Here is a 16,320-nt window from a genome sequence, read left to right as displayed (position 1 = left end):
TGTCCCCAGGACCCCCAGGGCCCATGATGCACACATGGGTTATCTTGCAAGTTCAAGGTTGCTAGGGGCAAAAGTCACTGTTCCTTGTCCCTTGCCTCAAAGGTTCAGTGTCTTGTTGATTTTTGGTTTCCAGGGGACCCCTGCAGGAAACGCTGAAAGATTGCAGGGGTTTGGTGAAACAGCTGCTGTCTGTAGTAGTCTGAGATAAACTGGCACAGGACATCAGATGGCTTTGCTGGGGTCCTGGACATAAATGCAAGACAGAGTCAAGCACTAACACGGTATTTGAAGAAAGAAGAGAGTTCAGAGAAGGGAACGGAGCTGGGGAAGGGGCTGGAGCACAAGTGTGATGGGAGCGGCTGAGGGAGCTGGGGGTTCAGCTGGAGAACAGGAGCTGAGGGGAGACCTTCTGATCTCTGAACTGCCTGGAAGGAGCTTGGAGCCAGGGGGGATCGGGCTCTGCTCCCAAGGAACAAGCAACAGAATGAGAGGAAACAGCCTCAAGTTGCTCCAGGGGAGGCTTAGATTGGAATATTGGGAAAAATTTCTTCCCGGAAGGGGTTGTCGGGCATTGGAACAGGCTGCCCAGGGAGGTGGTGGAGTCACCGTCCCCGGAGGTTTTAAAAGACATATAGATGAGGTTCTCAGGGACATGGTTTAGAGGTGAACTTGGCAGTGTTGGGTTAATGGTTGGACTCAATGACCTTAAAGGTCTTTTCCAACCAAAATGGTTCTATGGTTCTACGAATGGAGAATTATGTGGAAGGGAACTGGAGTCAGAAGACACACTTGTCTGTAAATTCAGGCTCTTTTTGCAGCCTGGATTGTATAAACGGCCCTGCTGTTTCTGAAATAACAGGTACTGACTGAGAAGAGCTGTGCAGGAGAGTAACGAGGGTAAGTGAAAAAACAGAGCAGCTTCTGAATCACTGAAAATAATTGCACTTAACATTCTGGACCCTGAGGAATTAAAGTGAATATAATAGACATGTAAGGTTACAAATTGTGTGGAGAAGACCAGAGAACGATTATTCATTGCTTGTATTCACACAGAAGCTGGGAAACAAGGAAATCACTGATTTGGGGACTCAAAAACACCCTCAGCACAGAGCCTAGGTAAACTGGGGAACTCACTGCTGCAGGATGTTGTGGAGGCCAAAGATAATAAATGAGTTCAAAGGAACGGTGAATGGTTTGTGGGGAAGTTGTTTATGTTTCCAAGAGTTACTTTGGAAAGACGCTTAAAACACATTGATCCTCTCTGTGGACACCATGGCTGCAAGAAAGGTCACGTACCAGCCTCTAGTTTATAAGGAAACCAAAGTTCTGAATGGCAAGTGGGTTACCTGAGGCCCCTTCCTAGATTAGGGCTGCTGAGAAGGATCTGGCCATCATTTTTTTTCTAAGGTTGCCAGAAAGTGGAGTTTTAAGTCTGTCTCTAGGTACATACACACACGTATTTGTTTTGCTACTGCTCTCATTCATTGATGAATACTCTTGAAGAGTTAAGGCATCTTTTGGGAGCTTATCTTGCTGGGAGGGAAGCTTTTAGTACTGATGGTGATTTCTATATAGTCTGAATGTTTCCTGCTTTCTCAGATATATGCATCTTCATGTGAACTCCACTGTGATGTTGAAATTTTCACAAAAAATAGGCTGGAGGTTGTCTTGAGCTTATGTAATTCATTTCCCTGTGATATGGTAGCATCGGTTATTTCGAGGACATTCTGTTGGTTAACCCGTCCTTAAGACTGGAGACTCCTCATGATTCCTATTGCAGAGCCCATGTTCCTTTCCTGTTAAATTTCCTTTACATCTAATGCATGTTGTCCTTTTTGCCCCATCCAGCAGTGTATAAACTTAATTTTCCCAGCAGTCTGAAAAAGCAAAGGTGTACGTATTAAATCTGTTTGTGTGGGTTACCCCCACTGCATGAGCCCAAATACTGTTGCAAATCTGCTATGAAATGTGCATTACAAAATAGCTGAAAATTTTAATGGAGTTTACTATCCAATAAATCAGACACAGCAAGAGCAAGATACATATACTACAACCCAGCATGTCACTTTATTACGGATTTCATTTTTTAACAGGAAAGGGAGTTACATTCCTTTGAAACACTGATCATTTATAAAGCAAATGGTGGTGAAGTCACCTTTGGTTGATCTGGCTTGACAGGCTGACAGCTACTCTTCAGAAGAGTTGGTTTGGCATGAAGGAGCAGATCAGAATTTTTTTATAATAAACTGGTTTTGTGTTGGAGCATTCAGGGTTTCTTCAGAAAGCTGTACAGGGTGGGGACGAGGTAATCTTTGTAGTGGCCGTCGATGAACCCTTTCCCGCTGTTGTGCACAAACCAGCACTGCACCTCTGTCCCAAGCACGCGGTCTGTCCTGTAGTCCTTCTGCAACCCCCTGTGAGGAAAGGGCCACTCAAAATGAAGGTCACGACACGACAAGATGACATTGATAGTCACAGAATCATTTTGATTGGAAAAGATCTTTAAGATCGTCAGGTCCAACCTTTAATCTAACAGTGTCTAGTCCCTCACTAAACCATGTCTGTAAGACCGTACATGTCTTTTAAACAGCTCCAGAGATGGTGATTCCACCACTGCTCTGGGCAGCCTGTTCCAATGCCCAGCATCCCTTTCCAGGAAAAAGTGTTTCCTAATATCCAGTCTAAACCTTCCCTGGTGCAACTTGAGGCCATTTCATTCTATCGCTTGTAACTTGGGAGACGAGACCAACAACCTCCGTGCTCCAAGCTCCTTTCAGGCAGTTCAGAGATCAGAAGGTCTCCCCTCAGCTCCTGTTCTCCAGCTGAACCCCCAGCTCCCTCAGCCGCTCCCATCACACTTGTGCTCCAGCCCCTTCCCCAGCTCCGTTCCCTTCTCTCAACTCGCTCCAGCACCTCAAGGCCTTTCTTGTTGTGAGGGGCCCAAAACTGAAGCCAGGATTCGAGGTTTGGCCTCCCCAGTGCCCAGTACACGGTCACTGCCCTGGTCCTGCTGGCCACGCTAGTGCTGATACAAGCCAGGATGCTGGTGGCGTTTTTGGCCACCTGGGCACACACTGGTTCATATTCAGCTGCTGTCACCAACACCCCAGATCCTTTTCCACTGGGCAGCTTTCCAGTCGCTCTTCCCCAAGCCTGTAGTGTTGCTCATTCATTCTGCTCATTCATAGCACTGCTCTGCTAAAGTAGTGAGATGTGTGTCTTCCACCAGCAGAAAGTGGAAACAACTCCAAAATACCATTAATTTTACAGTTCTATGAGCTCGTGAGCCCTTTTGTGGGGGTCCCAGACACTTTGACAGGGCCTGGCCAAGGTCAGATGCTGGGCAGCTGTAAGGACACAACAGTTCATGCAAGAATATGAAAGAACCCAACTTGTTCAATTCGCTGGAGGGAGTCGAGTGGAGAGCTACAAAGATGATGAGGGGCCTAGAGCACCTTTCTTATGAGGAAAGACTGAGAGAGCTGAGGCTGTTCAGCCTGGAGAGGAGAAGCTGAGAGGGGATCTGATCAATGGTTATAAATATCTCCAGGGTGGGGGTCAAGAGGATGGACCAGACTCTGTTCAGTGGTGCCCAACGACAGGATGAGGGGCAACGGGCACAGACTGAAGCACAGGAGGTTCCATCTGAATATGAGGAGAAACTTCTTTCCTTTGAGGTGCCAGAGCCTGGACCAGGCTGCCCAGAGAGGCTGTGGAGTCTCCTTCTCTGGAGACATTCAAACCCGCCTGGACACCTTCCTGTGTGATCTGCTCTGGTGACCCTGCGTTAGCAGGTGGGTTGGACTGGATGATCTCCAGAGGTCCCTTCCAACCCCAACCGTCCTGTGATTTTGTCCCAAGTGTTTCACTAACTAAAACCAGATTGCTAGCAGAGGGAAAACAGGGATTTTTTTCCCCCAAGATCCTTGAGACTTCATAAGCCTGTGGTCATCGATGTCATCAAAACGAAGCGAGATTTAGAAAGAGAGGAATAAAATATATTATTCCTACCTGGTAACAGTGAGTTTGTTGCCTTTCACTTCCATGGTGGCTTGTGGTTTCTCTGGATCTTGCTCAGGTCTTTGGTCGTGGATATACACTTCTGGTTCAGATGTAAACTGACCTGATTAAAGAGAGGTTTAAAGTTCTTTGCGTGTCCTGACTTTTGGGGCTGTCATGGAAGCTGCTGCTGGGCACTTTTGGAAAAACAAACGGGCTGCATCAGGCGAATGCCTCCTGCGTGGATCACAGGGCACCGTGTCTCCAGCGCCATCAGATCAGGAGGGTAAACAGCTTTGCTTTTGAACCAGCAAACTTCTAAATAAGCAGATTGGAGCTGAGAAGAGTATTTGGGAAAACAACCTCTGCTGCATGGGATTCTCACATCTTAAAAGGAGCCTTGGGTGGGTCCAGGGCTGGGAGGGCTGATTTTCCCTGTGAACGGAGCCCTTGGTTTTGTTTTATGCCATTGCTGTCGTTCAGGGGAGAGCCGAGTTATGAATGTTTGCACAGAAATCTTATTAGAAAGAAGGTTTATTAAGGGTTTGTTTCAGTCTTTTTATTTTCAGCCTGCAGCAGATTAGCCATGCCAGGAAAGCTCTGTCACAGTGTCACCAAGTCTAGTCAGGCTTGTTTGGAAACCACCCTCCCCAGCTGGGATGAGGAATCGTCTCTAGTCCCAGATGTTCTACAATGTCCTTGGGGCTTCCAGGACATTACAGGAATCTCTCCCATTTTCTATTTAAATAATTTTCACACCTTCTCCATCAGGACGCCAACACCAACGAGTTCACTCAAAGATCTAGCAAAACCCCTTCCTAGTGCCCTCCCATTCCCACTGCCCCACCCGCAGCCTTTACCTATCAGCCCGTGGGCTTCAGGAGAGAACTGGTTTTCAGGAGGAATGTAGATTCCCAGGAAGTTGACATTAACTGGGTGATTCTTCCACACACGGTGCAGCACAACCATGAAGGACATCTCCTCGCCCATGGTAATGGTAACGTTATTTTCTTTCTTCACAGATATAAGAAGCCTAGCAGAGATGAACCAAAGGAAGGACTCAGTTCAGCTGCCCACACAGAAGCTCTCAGGCCCCTTAAGATGCTCTTAGTTATTAGAATAACCGCACAGGGATGACAGACATGACAGAGGATCCATCAGAAACCCACAGCCTTGGGAGTGGTACCCAGAGGTCTGGCAGGACAGTGCTTAGTAGGACTGATACTTCATGCCCATGTTCAGGCAACCAAATCTTGCCCTACAAATTAAAGCTCTTGCTACAATGATTGGAGGTTTTGGAAGTGATCCGTTTGCCTGAAAACATGTCTAGTGCTGTAGGGTGTCCAACATGGCTGCTCGCTGTTAATCTGAAGGTGAAGGTCTCCTGGATGTTGTACGTCATGTCTCCCATCACATCAGGAACCCCAAAGGTATCTCAAATAACATTAGGTGCTTGTGTTTAGGCAACTGAATCCTGGTCTCAGCTAATGCAGTCAGCAGTAGGGAGAGGAATTCAGCTCTTTCTACTTGTGTCTGGTCAACTGAATCACTATCTTGACCCTGCTGCCTAATTTCATTAACTGTAACGAGAGCTTAGACATCAAGCTAAGATTCACATGCTCATGGTTAGGCACCCTGTGGCCTGGATCCCACCCACAGCTGGGTCAGTCCAATGCTGTTGTTGCAAATGGTTTCCACAGGGTAGACAACAAATGCTCAGCAACTTACTGTTTCCGAATGATGTGCCCCGTGTCTGACCAGGTCAGTGTGATGCTGTAAGATCCATCTTTCAGTGTTATTGTTTCTGTGGTGATCTCCACCTTCAGGCCTTTGTTTTTGAAATAAAAACCAATTTTACCGAAGTATGTGTTGAGTTTCTTATTCTCCATTTTCTTGGCTCCAACGAGCTGCCCATTGACCACAACTCCTGTGAAGAGCAGAGAAACAGATCTTGCCTAAATCTTGGAGCACCACTTAGAGACTTGGAGTTCTGATCTCAGCACGGAATACCATGGGATCAGCAGAAACAAGTGGCTGTCCTCACAGTGAAAAAGTTTTTCCTAATAGCTCACGCCTACTCTGAATTTCACCTGTTGCACCTTGTTTCTGTCACCTCTTGTCCTTTAGCTATGTATCTTCTTTGGCTCTTCTTTTCTTAAGATTGACCCAACTCAGCTGTCTCAACTTCTCCCTGTACATCCTTTCTCCAGCCCTATGATAATCTTGGTGGTCACCACTGAATTTAATCTAGTTTGTCACCATCTTTCTTGTACTGGCAAACCTCAAACTGGGCCCAGTACTCCAGACGTGAACAGAAATAACCACTTTCCCCTACTCCCTCCAAACACCTTTCAGACCTGAGAGAGGAAAAGTGTGCTGTAAAGTAAACCATGTTTTATTTCCTTACCAGTACCAGGATCAGAAACCAAGTTTAGAATCTTTCCAGGCTCTGAGTTGATATTGAAGCAGATGTTCCTTTGGCTCTTGGGCAGGTGTATGATGAAATGTGGGTCATTATCAACTGAAATACAGAAAAGAAACAGGTGAGAGAAGCTGGTACCTGCCCTGTAGGTAAGGGACGCAAAGACTGAGACGCTTTCCTCGGAGAGTTTTGAAGCACTTTTGGGACTCCTCAGAGTAGAAGGAGGGCCTTTTCCACCCTTGCAGTAGCTAAGGAAGTTCTCAGATGCCCCTCAAAAAAGCCCCTCAGACACTTTCTCTTCATAGCATGGAGGGTCTCTTCTCCCAAGTAGCAAGTGACAGGACAAGAGGAAACGACCTCAAGTTGCACCAGGGGAGGTTTAGATTGGATATTGGGAATAATTTCTGCTCAGAAAGGGTTGTCAGGCATTGGAACAGGCTGCCCAGGGCAGTGGTGGAGTCACCATCCCTGGAAAGGTTTAAAGATGCAGATATGAGGTTCTTAGGGACATAGTTTAGTGACAGTGTTATGGTTGGACTCGATGATCTTAAGAGTCTCTTCCAATCAAAATGATTCTATGATTCTATATACTTCCCCTGTTTAAGGAAAGGACGTGACATTATTGGCTTAAGGAACACCACCAAGTGCAGTGAACTGCTGGTTTAGCCTATCAGCTGCACACTAGGGTGCCACAGGCTGATCCTGGAATTCTAGGAACTGAGCCTTATTTTTTAATGACGGAACATCCCAGGACATCACTCTCTCAAACGAAGAAGCTCTCAGACACATTACAAGTCCATATCACCATACTGATGTTGGGTAAAGATAGGTCCTGCCTCCAAACTCCTCTGAGGAATACAATCCAGAACTTGTTCTTCCAGTACGTTTAACACTCTGGTGGGACTGGCCCACTCTGGAAGTCACATATTCTTTAAAATTTGCCTCGAATGAGACAAACACCCACACCTAGCACTGAAAGCAGCTGCCTCCAGTCTCATCTTGAAGTGCAAAGCACTGCCCAGCTCTTGCCAGTTTGGTGATGGTTGGCATCTCCCTGTCAGCATTCACAGACATGCCCATAATCAGTGTTGTCTATGGGCATAGCCAGGCCATCTTCCATTTATTCACTGGTGTTCCTTACCTTTTGGAAGTATTTAACTCTTCCTGTGCGCTAGACAAATCCTGGGCCCTTGACCAGGAATGTCTTCATGGGAAACAGTAGAGTAGGTACCCTCCAAGGGGTGAAGGAGCTTTTGAACGTCTTGAATATTTTGAATATGTTGAATCTCTTGAATATAGACCTCAATAATTTTTCCTTATTCTCATCAACTACTTGATCTTCCTCAACTTGATACCAAGGCCTGTTCTGATCAACATTTCCAGGAATAAAAAATAATTTCCAGTGCAAATTACGTGTATAAGATGGACAGGTAACTTTGCCTTGCTCACCCTCTTTTCCAAGCAGTTTCTTGACTAGCCAAGGTCTTAGATTAACCCTTGAGCTATGCTGAGAAGGAGTTTGATAGCTCTTGGTTTGATAGTCATGTAAATAGAGACATTGCAGACAGGCACGCTCCCAGAGTTATTGTAGTTATGCTGCTTTTATAGGCAAAGGCTCTCACAGCTGGTTTGTTTAAGTAAGCACTAAACTGTGGCCATGGCCCAAGTAATAACGGGATCCACCAGTCGTCAGTGCATTCAGAGATTTTTATCTACCACAGAACATTCGTCTGTCATTTGCAAGGGCAGTAACTTTACATTAGCTTTGCTACTGCGGAAAAGCTGAATGTGAGCTCAGCGAACAGCCTCAGCCTGGGGGAAGCACGCCACATAAGATGGGGTTGCTGGGATCCCATTAGGATCTAAACTAGTCTTGTCTTTGTAACTTGGAGCATATTTTTGCAAGTTCATCTATTCAAAGTCAAAACAACTCAGTATTTTATAATGAAAAGCTTGATCCTTGGCCACTAAATAGTTCTGCAAAAATTTGACTGAGGTGGCTGAGATTTGGGATGCACGTGATTGTGCCTGCTCAGACCTTCAGCAGAGGCTGCGTTGAGAACCGTTCACGCTGATGTCCTCTCAACAGCAGTGAAGTAGCTTTCCCGGCTATTCACAGCAGCTGATTTATTCTCTTGTGAACTAGCCCCTAAATGAAGATAGAGCTTTTACCACAATTCAGAAAACTCAACAAGAAAAAAATTAGGACAACTGATAGACTCCTGCAGCATTGTAGAGCTTAGCATCTTGTCACAGAAGCTGAAATTCCCAATGTGCCCAATAATTTTGGTTATATCGCCTTTGTTTGTTTAATGGGTGATGAGTGTTGCTGTCTGATGTTTCTTTGCAGAGAAATACTGTGGCTTTTACCTCTGTTTATGCTCAGAGAAGACACAGGAGGGCTCCTTTGCTCAGGCATGAAGCTGACTGGTACAGCCGTGACATTGGCCCAGGCTGGGATGCCTTTGTTGTTATTATTAGGTGCATTCGGAGTTAATCCTAGAGTACCTGTTAAATGACAGTCATAATTAGGTTTTTGTAAGTGCTGACACAGTTAGTGGTGTAATTTTTAAAGTCACACAGTAGGTCAGAGCCTGATGTCGTTCCACCAATGTAAAGCAAGCGCAACACTCTTTACAGTAGACAGATTTGTGTAATGAGGTAAGGATGGATTTACTCCAGTGTCTCACCAGAGGAATATGACTTACCAGGGCAGTTAAACTAACCATAAGCTATTGGTGAAAAGTGGAGCCTGACTTTTTAACTCTTATCACAGAATCACAGAATGGTTGGGGTTGGAAGGGACCTCTGGAGATCACCCAGTCCAACCCACCTGCTAACGCAGGGTCACCAGAGCAGATCACCCAGGAATGTGTCCAGGGAGGTTTGAATGTCTCCAGAGAAGGAGATTCCACAACCTCTCTGGGCAGCCTGGTCCAGGCTCTGGCACCTCAAAGGAAAGAAGTTTCTCCTCATATTCAGATGGACCCTCCTGTGCTTCAGTCTGTGCCCGTTGCCCCTCATCCTATTGCTGGGCACCACTGAACAGAGTCTGGTCCATCCTCTTGACCCCCACCCTGGAGATATTTATAACCATGGATGAGATCCCCTCTGAGCTTCTCCTCTCCAGGCTGAACAGCCCCAGCTCTCTCAGTCTTTCCTATTCATGCAAATAGGCCTCATTTCAGCAAAGCTCCCAATGCAGGGGCTTAAGTGTTTTACCAAAGCTGCATTTTAAAAAATTAGCATGTGTTAAAAAGCTTTGCTGATTGGGTCCCTAGATTGGGGTGTCTGAGAAAAGGGAGGACTCCTTCTGCACGCCCAAGGATAACCCAAATGCATAAAGGTTGCCAGTAAGTGCAAGCATTTAGAATGTGGTCCTCTTACATATCCCATTCTTCTAGAGGTCTCTGCCTTTGCCATGACAGAGGCAGGAGAAAGTAACATATGCTCCCTCTCTCCCATTTAGTTCATAAAGCAATAAGATCTTAAATGATCTACAAAAGTTGGTTTTAATATGTTGGGCTGAGAACAAGAGCTGATGCAGGGCATGTATTCACACCTGCTGGCTGTGCTCTGAAAAAAAGTACAGGGAAAAAACAGCTGGGAGACAACAGCAGGACAGAAGATTGCACAGTTAGTTCTTCTAAATCTGTCAGCATCTTATTTCTTGAACCGCTAACTCAGACCATGGGCTGTTTTTACACAGGCAGAGTTATTTCTGTTAGCATAGTTTTATGCGAAGTTAGTGCAGATAATAAAGGAACTAAAAACTGGACAGAGAATTCTGAGTATCCAGGTCATATTAATTTCAGGCTATTATGCATCTCACGCACAGTCCTGTTTTGCAATAAGTCTGTCATGGTAAAAGAACAATTAGTCAATCCTCTGAAAAGTGAGTAATTTCAGTGGAAGACACAGTGTAGCTGTGATGAGAGTTGCGTAAGGACAGACAGAAAAATCTATTTCAGATTGCCCATTCTATGCTTTGTGTATGCAAACTTTTTAGTACAGCCCATGTGTTGCACAATCCTCAGCACAGATTTACTTTGATATTATTTTACAAGCTCTGTTCTTTGCTAAGGTTCAAAAGTCAAGTCCCACTGCCCCTGAATCCACAGATGCCTTGACCCTGATTTCAGTGCTGTTAAGTTTTGACTATTGCATCAAACACAAAAGACAGAAGGACCTATGTTAAAATTACTTAAATCCTCTGCATCATCTAAATCAAAATAATTGTGGTCTGAATTAGTCAACTGGTGCTATGTATAATGAGTTCATTATACATGAATACAATACATGCTATTTCTGTGCTGAACTGTTTGGTGGTTGTGAGTTGTAGTATGAACTACTTAATTTCTCTTTGGGTCCCAGCTACAGACTTTAAAATTGAGAAGAAGAATAAATGAACCTAAAAATAAAAATTAACAGACATAAGAACCCCATTTCATTGATCCAGCATCAGGACATTTTTATGGTTATCTGTGAGCATGAGGACTGAGCGTGCACGACACGTACTTGGAGTTTCAGCAAAGTCACAACCACTTCTGGAGTGAAATGCCAGGTAGATGGTGTTGTCTGTTGCTGTAACGTAGTTTGCTTCTTTCCTTTACAACCAATTGTAAACTCTCCCTTTTATTAAGAGATTTTAAATCACCAAACTCAGTTGTTCCAGGATTTGATCTCTTATTTTCTGTGCTTCCATTGCTTCGCACTGGCAGTGTTTTCCTGACAGTAACACTTGGGCTTTTTCAGATCACTGACCGGTGAGGGCACAAAATAACGGCTATTAAGTTTCATTGGAAGCACATGGCTGTGCAGGGATGACTTTGGGGCTGCCAGACACCCACTAATGTCAACAGCAATTGCTTTGAGATTGACTCTACCATATAATGCCAGAGCAAGCCAACTCTGCCTCGTTTGGCTAAGCATAAAGTTTCTGTAACAAAGGCCTTGGAACACATATTGGAGAAATGAATTTAAAGGAGAAATCCAGAAGTGTAATTAATAAGGGACTCTCTGTTTGTAAGACAACTCAGATTCCATGTAGGCTTGTCGCTGATTGATAATAATCTCAGGAAACTTCCAAGGTTTATAAGTGGTGATAAAATATGGTTTAGTCAATTCAACAGCTTCAGTGCAGGGAACTAGGCATATCTGTCCTAGTAAGACGACGTTCAACCTGTGACATTGTAGGCTTATTGGAAACCTCATCATTGCAATGTTGGCACAGTCAGTCCTCTCTGAAGACAAAGGCTCCAAACAGCACTTGTGTGACAGGATGGTCTCAAAGTGACTTGCTCAGCTTTCACTGAAAATACAGGTTATCCTGAGGGTACTGGTGGATGAAAGGTTGGACATGAGCCAGCGATGAGCACTTGCAGCCTGGAAGGCAGATTATATCTTGGGTTGCATCACAAGGAGCATGGACAGCAGGTCAGGGGGGCGATTCTGCCCCTCTGCTCCGCTCTGGTGAGACCCCCCCTGCAGTGCTGGTCCAGCTCTGGGTCCTCAGCACAGGACACACATGGACCTGCTGGAGAGGGGCCAGAGGAGCCCCAGCAATGATCCGAGGCTGGAACAGCTCTGCTGGGAGGACAGGCTGGGACAGCTGGGCTGTTCAGCTGGAGAAGAGAAGCTCCGGGGAGACCTTATTGCGGCCTTTCAGTACTTAAAAGGGGCTGATAAGGAAGATGAGGACAGACTTTTTAGCAGGGCCTGTTGTGATAGGACAAGGTGTGATGGTTTTAAACTAAAGGAGGGGAGATTCAGGCTGGACACGAGGAAGAAATTATTTACGCTGAGGGTGGTGGAACACTGGCCCAGGTTGCCCAGAGAGGTGGTGGATGCCCCATCCCTGGAGACATCCCAGGCCAGGCTGGACGGGGCTCTGAGCAACCTGAGCTGGTGCAGATGTCCCTGCTCATGGTGGGGGTTGGACTAGCTGATCTTCAAAGGTCCCTTCCAACCCAAACTATTCTACAATTCTGTGATCCTATATACACAAACACCTGGAGTGAAAAATGAACTCGGTTGTTCTTCCATCACAAGAACAAAGCCAAAATACAAGGTAGTAATGGACAGACTGAGACACTGACCTGGGCAGCAGCCCCTTCTGGGGTCTTTGGGCTGGTCTGCCAGCATTATCTCATCCTTTTCGGCATTCTCTATCAGCATGGCTGTGAAGGGAGTAACAATATGATGGTCAAGAGACATCTGTAGGATGGATTTGGTAATGTTCCTCTTCAAAGCTGCAGTGGGGGCTGTGTTTCTGGGTGGAAAACAAAACAGAAGGCATGGTTAGCAGCTCTACAGGGCAGCTGCCCTGACAATGCCTCCACAGACTGGTCATAAAGCCAAACTGGTAGGTGTTGCAAGAAGGAAAGGCTGAAGGCCCGCGTGAATGCTCTCTCCATAAGAAAACTATTCTTGACTTCTGCGGGTTTTGGTCCAGACTCAAAGAAGTCCAGTCCATCTCCTGGTCTCAGCAGAAGACTTCTTTCTGCTTCAGAGGGGAGTCACCCTGAACCCTTCCATGGCTTTTACTCAGGCTCTGTAAGGCAAATCTCACATTCATTTCATTCACTCAGCCCCACAGTCAGGTCTGTTTGACCCTTATTCCAAATTAGCTGCTCCCAGACTCTGTTCCCTGATATCTGCGAGTACTAAAACAGGAGTAACGTGACTGTAAATATCACCTACTCTTATTTTGATTTGTTTATCTTACCCATTTGAAACCCTTTGAGCAGCCTCATGGCTGTGGTCTCAGAGAGGACCAGATTGCCCTCAACCTTCACTTCCCTCCCATCACAGACCACATTTCCCCTCACCTCTCTGCCAGCATCTGGTTGACAGTCAGATAGGCCCACAGCTTCCTAGTGAAATCAGGATCTGCGTATTTGTCTTTCTTCATGAAGCCATCCAGTTCTTCAACATCTCGCAGGGTTTCCATGACGAGCTCTGCGTTTGCCTATGCAATCAATGAGAGATAAAGATAATGCAGGGTAAGCCAGGAGAATGCGGTGGCTTTGAGTTCCGTCTTGGCATGTCTGGCGTTAAGGATCCGCTCAGACTCTGCCTGTGGTCACTTCTAGATCAGAAACTCCCAGCACCGTTGACCTGACTGCCATGGGGAGTTGTCCAAGAGGATCTTCTGTTAAAGATACTTTTAGTGACAGTGGATTAAATAGGTAAAGGAGCAGTCAGCATTAACCAAAGCGCATATTACCGCATGCCAAAAGAAGAGGCTTTTCCAGGGCTCTGCTATCCTCCCCTCAGGCCTTTTCACATCCAATTCCTACTAAATAACAGAAACCAAATTCTACTTTCTCCCACAGACCCTTGGACTGCACTATGTTTTGGCAGGAAGAAATATTGAATGTGTTTGATTTTTCCAACAAATAACAAATGGCAACTTGTAAGCCCTGTAAGAGTGCAGATATTTCAGTTCCTCCTCAGAAAGAAGGATCTGGATGTAGTATTCCCACCCCATCCCACTCCACCTGGAAGAGCAGCCCTGAAACATGGGGAAAGGCTCATCACACCTGCCACAAGGCAGAGCTTAAAAGGACAGTGCTAGGACTTGACACACTGTGGGCCACCAGCTTGAACTCTCCAACAGTGAGAGGTTCAGCCATGAAAGGATCTACTTTAGGGGATCTCCACTGCACCTTCACAAAGCATGAAGGAGGACTCCCATAGTCTTATTCTGGTTTGTAACTGAATTTTTTATGGTACATTTGTTAGAAGGAAGTTCCTCTGGCAGGCTGCAGGATGCAGGTAGAGAATATTCGTGGCTTTACTTGAAGCTGTTGTGAAACACTGTTGGACAAACTGCCTATGAGTTTCCTCATGATCCCACTCAGAACCTCAGTGGACAAAACACTCTACTGGCAATAACCTCCAGCAAAGAGACTGTGCACACGAGCGAATGAACCAGCCCAAACCCCGGGGACAGGTGTCCTAGGGACACCTTCACTCACTGCTGTCGCTGTGACGATGCTTTCCAAGTGCTGCAGGTTCTCCGTGTCGACCTTCCCAGCCACTACTATCTCCGAGCCACCAAAATAGTTGTGGAAGCTGCTCTGGGTGACGTCTGACACTGACTCCTGGGGATAGTTGAACTGAATCTTCTTCAAGAGTGGGGTGGAGACTTGGTTGTAGAAATTCTGAGATGGAAGGAGACAGAGAAGTGAGTTGGTTGTACCTGAAGCAACCATCCCGTGTGCACCACTCTTACTGAAAGGACAGCAGGTGACAAAACCTGAGGCCCTAATGGGAAAAGGCACTTCCCTTGTCCCATGGAATGCAGATGCCTTTATACTTAGACCTTAGTACACTTGTAAGAGGGTACAGCAAGGAGGTCTAGCCCAGGTCTTGTGGAAGTCACAGGGTGTTCAGAAGCCCATGGACTGTGTTCTTCCTAGACCTAAAAGGCTTCAACACAGGTGTATATGGGTCTGAATCTACTACCAGGTTGGTCAGCTCTTGGCTGCTGTGTGAGACACACAGCTGCTTCCTGACGAATTCTTGTCAAAAACAAGACCTATGTCTCACTTGTATTCGCTTCTGTGCTATAAACTGTCCACCCTTTTCTGACCCTGTTGTACCTGGCTGATGTGAAATGCGATGTGTAGGTTTAGCTGGGTTTGGCGTATGGGACCAGAGAGGGAAAAGATGTACCCACACAGTGCTAGGGATGGAGGCTGTCTCATCCTGAGGGGCTGCTCTCTCAGAGCTGCTCTGTTTGGCAGAACACCAGGTAGCGTGTCCTGGCACACCTGTGTGTGTCCTATCACACCTGTGCTGGGGAAGAAGAGCTATGAAAAGCCTGCACAGGTGATGAGACCAGTGAGTAGAAATGGAGTAAGAATGTAAGAGTTTGTTCATCAACAATTGCCGCTCACGGATTTGGAGCCATTGCCTCCTGGAACTGAACTTTTTCTTACAGTGGCAAACTTTGGATTAGCATTTAGCATTTATATCTAGGTCTTTTGTTAGTACTGAAGTGGTCTGAGGTAAAATCCAGGCCTTAATTTTAATTCAGATTTTTTTTTTAATAGTTAGAACGGTTTCGTAGAATATAAATCCTACACAGAGCAGTAAAGTATGTATTATAGGCACTACAAAAATTGTATAACTAGGAGCACTTAGGCGAATGCATGATTGTCATCTTGCAGGACTCTCCAGAAGAAACAATGCTTTTTGTGACCTCTCCTATGAACCTACAGTAATTCTACTCTTGCTAGTGGAGTTACCCATCTCCACAGCTGTGAACAGAGCTGGACCCTCAGGTTCAGAGGCAACGGGCCAGAAACCCACCTTCATTTGGGCAGAAGTCTCCTGGTTTCCAAAAATCCTCTGGGCCATGCCACGGTTGTCAGTTGCGATTCTCTGCAGGAAATCGTAGTCGACATCAAACCCAATCCCGAGGCAGAAGAGAGAGAATTCATCCTTTATGCTCTGCTTCACATTCTTCTGGATTGTTGTCAGCTTTAGCTCACCTTGAAGGCACACAAAGGGTGATATCCATCTGAGCAACGGAGGAAGTCTCCATCAAGGTAAGGACACGCACGCTCTTCCAGTGACTCTGGTTCTCTCTTAATATAAGGGAAATCTATACAACTAGCTCAGATGCCCAGTCTCCTTTTTGCAATGTCTACGGTGACATTTGAGCTTTTCCTGGACGGAGGTTAACAAATTTTTTCCACTGAATATGATTCCTTTGAACTTTTTTTTTTTTTTTTTTTGTATCTGATACATATTCTTTGGATATACAGGGCTCTTATTAGCTTCCGGAGGCGTCTGTAATTGTAATGCATCTAGGCTTCTCCCATAATTACTTCTTCGAGCTCTCTGCAGACTGTGACATCTCCATAGAGGTTTTACTTTGTTTCTTG

General features: G+C 45.7%; 1 protein-coding gene across 1 annotated transcript in view; it reads right to left on the bottom strand.

Moving 5' to 3' along the window:
• Positions 1–2,061: 2,061 nt before the first annotated feature.
• Positions 2,062–16,320, bottom strand: part of ITIH2 (inter-alpha-trypsin inhibitor heavy chain 2) — a 30,985-nt gene continuing 16,726 nt past the window's right edge. The window contains exons 12-21 of the mRNA XM_065653098.1: positions 15,743–15,924; positions 14,404–14,589; positions 13,252–13,391; positions 12,520–12,692; positions 8,792–8,929; positions 6,407–6,520; positions 5,728–5,926; positions 4,860–5,032; positions 4,012–4,123; positions 2,062–2,414 (exon numbers count right to left, since the gene is read on the bottom strand). Of these exons, the coding sequence (XP_065509170.1) occupies positions 2,267–2,414; positions 4,012–4,123; positions 4,860–5,032; positions 5,728–5,926; positions 6,407–6,520; positions 8,792–8,929; positions 12,520–12,692; positions 13,252–13,391; positions 14,404–14,589; positions 15,743–15,924 (1,565 nt within the window). The 3' untranslated portion in view covers positions 2,062–2,266. The remainder of the gene's footprint in view (positions 2,415–4,011; positions 4,124–4,859; positions 5,033–5,727; positions 5,927–6,406; positions 6,521–8,791; positions 8,930–12,519; positions 12,693–13,251; positions 13,392–14,403; positions 14,590–15,742; positions 15,925–16,320) is intronic.

Source organism: Caloenas nicobarica, chromosome 1 (genome assembly GCF_036013445.1).
Source record: "Caloenas nicobarica isolate bCalNic1 chromosome 1, bCalNic1.hap1, whole genome shotgun sequence".
Taxonomy (NCBI): domain Eukaryota; kingdom Metazoa; phylum Chordata; class Aves; order Columbiformes; family Columbidae; genus Caloenas; species Caloenas nicobarica.
The sequence above is the reverse complement of the archived record's forward strand: the minus strand, read 5'-3'. Positions and strand labels throughout refer to the sequence as shown.